Below are 10,352 nucleotides of genomic sequence, written 5' to 3' on the forward strand. Positions count from 1 at the left end.
TGCCTTCGGCTCAGGTCATGATCTCAGGGTCCTGGGATCAAGTCCCGCATCGGGCTCTCTGCTCAGCGGGGAACCTGCTTCCTCCTCTCTCTCTCTCTCTCTCTCTGCCTGCCTCTCTGCCTACTTGTGATCTCTCTTTGTCAAATAAATAAATAAATAACCTTAAAAAAAAAAAGTTTGAAGCTCTTTGTAAAAATGTGTGTTAGCAATTAAGTTGATTTATTATCAGTTAGTGCCCAGTTATTATCCGTTGGGTACTAACATCGACTTATATCCCTTACAGTTAAGACAATAAGAAACATACTTTGTATAGAATGATTTTATTTTCTGGCAAAGAAATAATACAGAATCCTTACCTCAAAAATAAAATAACTTCTTGGGAGGGAGAAAGATAATTCTTGCTGTGTGTATGTGATTTCTCTTTTTAGGAATATACTTTTAAATTCTAAAAGTATAACATATTAGGAAGTATACGCACCTTGGGTTAATTTTGAGTTCTGTTATGTATTAAAATTCTCATTAATTTTGATTTTAAGAAATTAGAAAAGTCATATTTAAAATTTGTCAAAATTGTTTTAATTTAAGTTATAACAATAGTATAGCAATAATATTAACTGTATACTCTGTGTTCCTGGCATATTGCTAAGCACTTCAGGTACATTAATTCATTTTATTTCTCCTAAAAGCCTTATAAGATGGGCAGGGATATCCCCATTTTGTACAGGAGGAACTTACACTCCAAGGTCACACAGCTACTAGGTAGCATTACCAAGATTTGAATGTAGGTGTGTCCAGCTTTGAAATCCATACCTTTAATTCATTTTGTTGCACTGTCACATCGAGACTTATGAGGGTATCCTTGTACCTTACTAGTTGCTTGGAATTTATAGTTGCTTGAAAAGCCATTTTCTCCTAATACTTCTCTATATTTAAAGTAATTTTCTTGTAGACAGCCTATTGTTGGATCATATTTTTTGATCTGCTCTGACAGTCTTTATCTTTTAGTTGTTGCAGTTGTACCACTGACTTTCAAAATGATTATTGGTATAGTTGGATTAATATCTAGCATATCTATTACTGTTTTCTATTTGTTGCCCTCATTCTTTGTTCCTATTTTTGTCTTCCATTCTTTTTCTCCCTTTTGTGGCCTTTTTTTAAAAAGATTTATTTAGAGAGTGAAAAGAGAGGGAATGGGGTAGGGAGAGGGGCAGAGGAAGAGAGAGAATCTCAGGCAAACTCCTCGTTATGGCAGAGCCTGTCCGGGGCTCCATCCCACAACTCTGAGATCATGACCTGAGCTGAAACCAAGAGTAGGACACTTAACCAACTGTCCCACCAAGGTGCCCCTGCCTTTTGTGGGTTTAATTGAGCACTTTCTATGTTTACATTTTCTCTCCTTAGTGTATCAGTTAAACTAATTTTTTTGTTTTTACTTTTTTTTTAGTGGCTACTCTAGAGTTTGCAGTATACATTTACATTAATCCAAGTTCACTTTCAAACTACACTATAGATTTAATGGGTAGTGCAAGGACCTAAAATAATCAAATAATCCTGATTCCTTTCTCTGTGTTCTTTGTGTCATTGCTGTCATTCATTTAACTTAATATATAAGCATGTATAAGTGAATATATGTATATATACATACATGCATAAGATTTATACCTACATATACATAATCAAAGTACATTGTTACTATTAGCATTTTTTAACCAACTTTTATCTTTTTGATCAATTAAGAAGAAAAATATGTTTTCATTTTACTTGTTTCTTCTTTGATACTTTTTCTTTCTTTACGTACATCTGAATTTCTGACCTTTATTATTTTCCTTCTCTCTAAAGAACTTTTAACATTCCTTGCAAGTCAGGTCTACTCACAATAAATTCCCTCAACTTGTGTTTGTCTGGAAAAGTGTATTTTTCCTTTACTTTTGAAGGACAGTTTTGCAGGGTATAGAATTCTAGATTGGTGTTTTGTTTTGTTTTGTTTTGTTTTGTTTTCTTTCTCTAAACACTTTAAATATTTCACTTTACTTTCTTCTTGCTTGCATGGCGTCTGAGGAAAAGCTGCATGTAATTCTTAGCTTTAAGCCTCTGTTGAAAAGCTGTTTTTCGCTCTCTAGCTTCTTTCAGGATTTTTCCTTTTCTTTGGTTTTCTGTAGATTGAAAATGACATGCCCAGATATGCATTTATCCTGCTCAGTGGTCTCTAGATACCTCGATCTGTGCCTTGATGTCTGACATTAACTTAGGGGAAATTCTTAGTCATTATTGATTCAAATATTGCTTCTATTCTTTTTTCTCTTTCTTCTTCTGGTAATTGCATTAAAAATAAGGTATGACTTTTGTACTTGTCCCACAGTCCTTGGATATTCTTTTCTGTTTTTTCCCCCAGTCTTTGTTCTCTTTGCTTTTCAATTCGTGAGGATTTTATTGATCTATTCTCAAGCTCAAGTTCTTTCCTCAGTTGTGTCCCGTCTATTAATAAGCTCATCAAAGGCATTCTTCATTTCTGTAACAGTGATTTTTTTTTTATCTCTAGCATTTTGTTGTTGTTGTTCTTTGTTTGGATTTCCATCTCTCTGCTTACATTGCTATGTGTTCTTGCATGCTGTCTACTTTATCCACTAAAGCCCTTAGCTTATTAATCATAGTTATTTTAAATTCCTGGCCTGATAATTCCAATATTCCTGCTATGTCTTTTTCTGATGATTGATCTGTCTCTTCACATTTTGGGTTTTTTGCCCTTTCTGGAATGCCTTGTTTTTGTTTTGTTTTGTTTTGTTTTGTTTTTGTCTGACATGGTGTATCAGGTGAAAGAAACTTTCTGAAGTTACTGAATTACTGAAATTGGCTTTCAGTAATATGGTGGTGATATGTGATAGAAAGAGAAGTGTTCTATATTTCTATAATGAGATCTCAGTCTTTTAGTGAGCCAGTCCCTCTGGACTCTGAATGTTACAAGAATTTCTCAGTTTTTTTCTTCCCCACTCGGTAGACAAAAATGGGTAGTGCCAGCTGGAATTGGTGGTCGTCTTCCCCAGGTCAGTTGGGGTTTGATGATACTGCAGTAGTTTAAGCTCTAGTTAACTAGTTTTCCCTGAGGGGAAGCTGTGTGCCCCAAAACAGAGTGTTCTGGGGTATTTCAAAATGGTTTCTTTTTTTCCTTGCCTGACAGAAGTGGGAGGGGATTTTTCTTCAATATTTATTGTGGAAATTTGGTCATGTTTCTGGAGACAAATTTCACAATATCGTAGGAATCCTCATATGACTTAGTCTCCTTGGAGTTTTTAACTCTGAGATTTGTTCCTGCTAAGCCTCCAGCAATTAATCAAAGTTCATGTTTTCCTAGCTGGGCAGTTTTCCTTCCTTTGGCAGTTTCCATTCATGAATATATGCTCTGGTAAACTGAAACTCCCTATATTTGCCTGTCTGTCTCCATTTCTGGGTCAGTGGTTTGTCTTGTGACCTCCCCTCTTATGGAAATGGGCTGATGTGTTGATTTTGTAGTCTGTTCAGCCTTTTACTTCTTGTTAGGATGGAGTGGTGACTTCCAGTCTTCTTAAATGCTGTTATGACTTTGTTAAATTAACACTTGTTAAGTAGGGCCCCTGGATGTTAGATGGTAAGTCTTGGTTCAAAAAGGCCACAGAAGAAATTGAGACAGGAGAAATTTATTACTTACAGGTCCTGGAGGAAATATGTGGCATACCTTGAGGTTTCCATGGGGGAGATCAAGGCAGGGTGCAGGCAGAGAGAGCTGCAGGAGCTGGGCCATATGCTAACACCAGATTGGTGAATTCAAAACAAAAAAAATGTGGTTTTGTAAGTTCCATCAGGGTCTTATCTAACAGAAGGCTCTGGCAGGTGTGGGATACTGTTGATCACAAAGGACATTTGGGTAAGTTATATCGGGAACTTACATTTACTTGTGACATTGCAGGCTGTTTTCTAGGTCATGTGCTCATTTAGGGCTAGTTGGCCAAACTCTCAATATATCCAAAACTGGAAACAGGACTCTAATACATTTTCAATATATTTATTTCAAGTGATCCTAAAAATCTATGTTTCTAGGATAATTTTAAGGTAATAGGCTAGAAAATAACTACTTACTAAAGGTTTACATATGCTATTAACTCTAAGCCAATTGATAATAATTAAGGGACAGGAACTTATTAAGAAATGTAAAATAAGACTTTCTTTGTATCATATACACCGTAAATCACTGAATTATAGAGAAGCATCATTGTAGAATATTACTACCTGCCAGAAAACTAAGATAATTAATTCTTTTTGTAAAATACCTATAAGTAATAACCACTGGATGAGAATATGGATGGTACAAATACTGACTTATCAGGGCCTTGGCAAGAACTTCCATAGATTTTTGAGTATTTATTTGTTTTACACTAATATGAACATGTAATTGGACCTAAAATAATATATATGTATATTTATTAGATAAAACTTTTTATTAAATCAAGTAGAAATTAATTTATAATCTAGAGTTAGGAATTTGTACTAGTGGTTATGTTTTAAATTTATTCAAGTTTTCTTGGATTTTGATTTTTTTTTTCGTCTATTCTCCTCATCCATTAGTCTACCCATCAAGTGAGAGCACCTTACTTTTTTAAAGGTGTTGGTTGGAAAATAATGAATTGCATCAAAAATTCTGATTTACCATACTATTTTTTGGTATCCCTTCTGTATGTAGATTTCTATGGAAAGCCACTGCCTCCGCTGGCTGTGCGACAGAGACCTAACAGTGATGCTCATGATGTGATTTCATAGCCAAGTCACATGGATGCACTAAATACAGGCAAGATCAACTAGAGGACCTTCTTTCTCAAAGAAGAAAAGCCCTAAACATTCATGACTAGGGCAATATAACCATGGCAATTTCAGTAAGGAGTCCAATAGCCAAAGACCTGACTGATCTGACAATTATCCATGTTATTCACGGTTTAAAAAAAAAAAAAAAAAGAAGCAAAATGATCAGTAGATGGGATGAGCATTTGAATCAAATTATCAGGAGTTATTGTTGACTCTGGATTTTACAGTCCCATTCATGAGCATATTCCTGAAGGAAAACCTTTTCAGAAAAAGAGCCAATGGACTCTGCACACTTTCTTAACCATTTGTTTAATAGTCTTTGTTACTGTATCTTACACATTTTTTGTAAAATACATGTGCATGGAAGGGGAATCTTGGGAATTTATAACCTACGTTTTTAACTTTTTATATTTTTCTAAAACTTATAAGAATTTTAATTACTATGATATTGACTGCACTTTTCTATAGATGCTTTGTTTAATGGAAATGGAGTTGATTTACTTGACAAACATGAACTATACAAACAGGACATATTTATATGGTTTTAGGTATGTTTTATAATAGTATTGTTCTTGAAATGTACATCCTAATTTTACCTAATTTTAAAATAATACCTTTTAAAACTAGTTGCTTAGATCTTTATTCTTCCAAATTATGTTATCTGAAAATACTACCCAAATACTACCCAAGCAGGGTTCATTTTGTTGTTGTTTGCTTTTTTTTTTTTTTTGTGATGATTGCAATAAATGAAAGAGACTTGAAATACTTTCTTGATCTATATGCTTTTTAAATTAATAAAAATGTTACGTGAGCTATTATTAAAATTTTCAGTGAACACCTCTTTTATGGTATAGACTTTTTCAGATCATGGTGCTCGTTGTCACTTCCTTGTTCTGTCAGAAGCTGCAGTGACTCTTTTATTTTAATTCTTTTGTGCCTTGAAAATAAAGGCAAGAAGACTGAAAAAGACACTGTGGGTACAAACACTTGGTTTTGTAACTAGGAAATGCTTGAGTACTAAGTCAATAAGAATTAAAAAGTTGGTTTAAAATTATTTTTATAAAGAGAGAATTCCAAAATTATTTCTCAATTTAAAATAATAGCACTTCCCTTGCACTGAAGAATGGCATCTATAGGATTCTCTATTTAAGCAAATTTTTAGGAATATATTTTGAGTATTAGATCATAATTTGCACTTAATTAAAAGTATATACATTTATATCAAGGTGAAAATGTTAGAAACAACATGAATCCTATCACCTCGTTAAAATTTTAAGTTTGGTTAACTTGTACTGACAACAAAGAAACACTAGTATCTAACAATAACAAGATTAAGTATATCTAAAGCAGTTTAATATGATTATTTTACTTTGGAGCATCACATTTAGTCACATTTTTTAAGTCCTTGAACTTTCATTAGTTGGGTCACTTATTACTCTAGTCAGCATCATAATGCAGTTTTTTGAAGTTTTGTACACCAGGCACACTGAGTAAAAAACATTCTGCTTCAGATATAAAACAGCCTAAATTTGATAGGTGGCCGAAATGTAAGCGAAAGCAACACAGGAAGACAAAATGTAAATTTTGAACTGGATTTTAGAGTAAAACTTATTTGTATATCTTTTTGGTTCCTGTTTGTAACATTTACATTTATTCATTTTTTTAAACACTAAACTTATACTTTTGTCATCCTTTTAATTTTCATCTAGTTTGAGAGTAAATGAAAGTTTAAACATTTTTTGTTTCCTGTAAGTGATTACTATAGTGTGCAATAATACTGAATTCATTTATTAAAAATAAAAATGATTTTTGAAATGAAATATATGATGCAGTGAAATAAATGTTTTATATATCTCTCAAAAATTAATTTGTATTCCTAAAGCATTCTAAAGATATTTTAAAAGAAGTTTTGTAAATCCAGGTTGCTTTTAACAAGTAAATGCCTATTTTGTTATGTGCTGCATTTTTATTCTTAACCATCATGGATTATTACATTTTCACACAATAAAAATAATTTATATCAGTATGCAGTTTTGCTTTTCATTTGATAAATTTAAGTGATTTCTTTTTGGTAAGAAAATAGAAAAGAAATTTTCAGATATGCCTGTTGGAAGAAATCTTAAGTCGATAGATTAAAATAATGACTTTATTTTAGATGAAAACTTTTTCTCTGTACACGTTTTCATATATATGGAAAGGAATACTGTCAATTTTTTTTTTAAGATTTTATTTATTTATTTGACAGAGATCACAGGTAGGCTGAGAGGCAGGCAGAGAGAGAGGAAAGGAAGCAGGCTCCCTGCTGAGCAGAGAACCCAATGCGGGACAATATCCCAGGACCATGGGATCACGACCTGAGCCAAAGGCAGAGGCTTTAACCCACTGAGCCACCTAGGTGCCCCAGGAATATTGTCATTTTAAAGGCAATTAAAAATATATCACCTCATGATCCTGGATGATGCAATGTCTGTCTTTTCTTAAAATTACTTACTGAAAGATATATATTTTTACTTATTTAAAAGATAATTCTATATGCCCAAAAGGAATATATAACATGCATACAATATTGCATGTAATTGATATTAAATAATGAACTTTTTAGTTATCGGTTGTGTGTTTTCCTCAGTTTTTCAAATGAATTTTTAAAATTTTGCTTACTTTGTTTTTTAAAGGATTTTATTTCTTTGCAACACAGAGAAGGCACAAGCAGGGAGGATGGCAGGCAGAGGGAGAGGGAGAAGCAGACTCTGCTGAGCAGGGAGCCTGACATGGGGCTTGATCCCAGGATCCAGGGTCCAGGGTCCTGGGATTATGACTTGAGACGAAGGCAGATGCTTAACCAACTGAGCCACCCAGGTGCCCCCAAGTTTTGCTGCTTTTATGATGGGAGAATCAAACATAATTTTGTAAAAATTAAGTGCTATGCTTTCTGCAAGCTTAAAATTGAACGGTCTTTTCAGTGTGAAACAAAGGACTTAATATGTAAAACTTTTTTTTTTTTAAGATTTTATTTATTTGAGAGAGAACATGCACATGAGCAGATCTGGAGGGCAGAGGGAGAGGGAGTGGGAGAAGGATGAAATAGACTCCTTGCGTTGAGTACAGAGCCCTTCACTGGGTTAAGTCGCAGGAGCCATGAGATCATGACCTGAGCCAAAACCAAGAGTCAGACTCTCAACTAACGGAGCCACCCAGGCACTCCTGTAAAATGTATTTTGAATAGCCCATAAATAAATTATCTGTAGAATATGCCTTTTTTTTTTTGTAGCTGATCTCCAAGTATTTGTTTATTGTGATAATTTATTTTATTTGCTACTTGTTTCTATATGGTATGCTATTCATGTTACTGAATTTTTCCCATTCTGCACTGAAGAAAATGCTTTTTGGTGTCAAAACCTTATCAAAAGTGAAACTGCTTATACAAATAAAGCTGTAGCTTATAAACTTTATTATCTTTGGCTTTAATACTTAAGTTTTTGTCTAAGTGGAGTAGACTTTGCAACTGAGATTCTGCTAATACTATTTATCAACAAATATATTCCAGCTGATCCAAAGAACAAATTTAGATATTTGAAGACTTACATTAAAGTCTGATTAAGCATCTGCCTTCAGCTCAGTTTGCCTTTGGCTCAGGTCATGATCTCAGGATCCTGGGATTGAGCCCCACATAGGACCTCCACTCAGTCAGTGGTGAGTTTGCTTCTCCCTCTCCCTCTGTGATCTCTCTTGCTTTCTCTCTCTCAAATAAGTAAATAAGTAAAATCTAAATATATATATATATATGTGATTATAAACTATCAAATAATAATCCATTAGCTTCATGGAAACAATAATGGAAACCTGTTTTTGGGGGGAAAGAAATAGGAAATCAGAAATGAATTTTCTTTGATGAAGGGAATCAGCTTATAATTGAAGGAAAAATAGGAAGAAAATTATTTGCTTGTTTAGAGCCCGAGTTGTAAATTCTGTGTGCTAATTAGTAAACAGAATTTATGACCTAGGTAAATGAATCAATGGTCTCCTGATTTTTATAATATATCTTTTCCAGTAATATTTAAGTTATTATATTAGTTTGGTAGATCTGCCACACGATACTACCAAAGACTGGGTGGATCAAACAACGGGAATTAATTTTCTCACATTCCTGAAGTCTGGAAGTCCAGGATCAACCTGGAACCTTATTGCCAGGACTGGTTTCTTCTGAAATTCCTCTCTTTGGCTTATAGATGGCCTGCTTCTCCCTGTTTCCTCGTGTGGTCTTTCCACTGTATGTGTTTATCCCTAGTGTCTGAGGGTTTAAATTTCCTCTTTTTATAAGGATACTAGTCAGATTAGATTAGGACCCACCCTTAAGGTCCTTTTTAATTTAATCACCTCTGGAAAGACTTTCTAAATACAGTCATATTCTCAGGTATTAGGACTTAAGGCTTCAGTATGTGAATTTTGAGGGGATAAGTTTCAGCTCATAATTAACATACATATTCTATTGCACTTTGTGTATATACTTCCCCCTAAGGTTTTTGTTTTTTTTTCCAAAGATTTGATAAAATTAAATAAAAAACAAGTTATATTTACTTCCCAATCCCATTGGATTCTATGATAGAGTTTGTACACACCACTTTGAAGGACTAAAATAATAAAATGAGAGCCTCAGCTAATAAGCTATTCTCCTGAAATGATAGTTCAAGATTGCCTGTAAACTAGGCTTTATTCTCTTGCTTTGATGGTGAATTTCTCTGTTGTGTTTTTTGCCATTCATTTTAAGGAGTGAGTGGTCTCTTGATGGTGGATTGTTTTACTGTAAAGCCTGTCTTTATCTTTTTGGCACAGAAACCTCTACATGAATATGAATGTTTTATGTTTTATGTAAATATGAAAATTCATAAAATGCATAGAAGTCTATAAAGTATTCTTATCTTGAAACACTTCTTATAACAAATAAATTCACAATAAAATTGCTTAGGTTTATTTAAAATTCTTTTCCTTCCCAGTTTAAGTACATATTAAGTTGCTTTATTCTTTAATGCAATAGTAATAATAATAATAAAATACAGTTTCTGGTGTTGGTGTCAGCTCAATTTATATCTGCCATGGTTTAAAACAAGTCTGGTAATAGTTTCTATTTTTTATTTATTTATTTATTTATTTATTTATTATTTAAAGATTTTATTTTTATTTATTTGACAGAGAGAAATCACAAGTAGATGGAGAGGCAGGCAGAGAGAGAGAGGGAAGCAGGCTCCCTGCTGAGCAGAGAGCCCGATGCTGGCCTCGATCCCAAGACCCTGAGATCATGACCTGAGCCGAAGGCAGCGGCTTAACCCACTGAGCCACCCAGGCGCCCTAGTTTCTATTTTTAAAATGAAGTGTGGACCTTTGTTTATTCTTTAGTAGGTATTTGGTAGGGGAAGTCCACTAACATTCTCATGATACATTTATATCGATTCTATATAGATTAATGGGTTAAGTATTAAAGATCAAGCTGTAAAGAGAAAAAAAAGGGAGAAAGAAACATAATTGCT

General features: G+C 33.7%; 1 protein-coding gene across 4 annotated transcripts in view; it reads left to right on the top strand.

The window, feature by feature from the left end:
- ARL13B (ADP ribosylation factor like GTPase 13B) overlaps positions 1-6,860 on the top strand; it is a 68,983-nt gene extending 62,123 nt beyond the window's left edge. For all 4 annotated transcript variants that reach the window (XM_013046121.2, XM_004773022.3, XM_004773023.3 and 1 more), the window contains one exon: positions 4,712-6,860. In XM_013046121.2, coding sequence (XP_012901575.1) covers positions 4,712-4,788 — 77 coding nt within the window. In that variant the 3' untranslated portion in view covers positions 4,789-6,860. The remainder of the gene's footprint in view (positions 1-4,711) is intronic.
- The last annotated feature ends 3,492 nt before the right edge of the window (positions 6,861-10,352 follow it).

The sequence above is a fragment of the Mustela putorius genome, unplaced genomic scaffold (genome assembly GCF_011764305.1).
Source record: "Mustela putorius furo isolate JIRA1106 unplaced genomic scaffold, ASM1176430v1.1 tig00003834_pilon_pilon_pilon, whole genome shotgun sequence".
In the NCBI taxonomy this organism is placed as follows: Eukaryota; Metazoa; Chordata; class Mammalia; order Carnivora; family Mustelidae; genus Mustela; species Mustela putorius.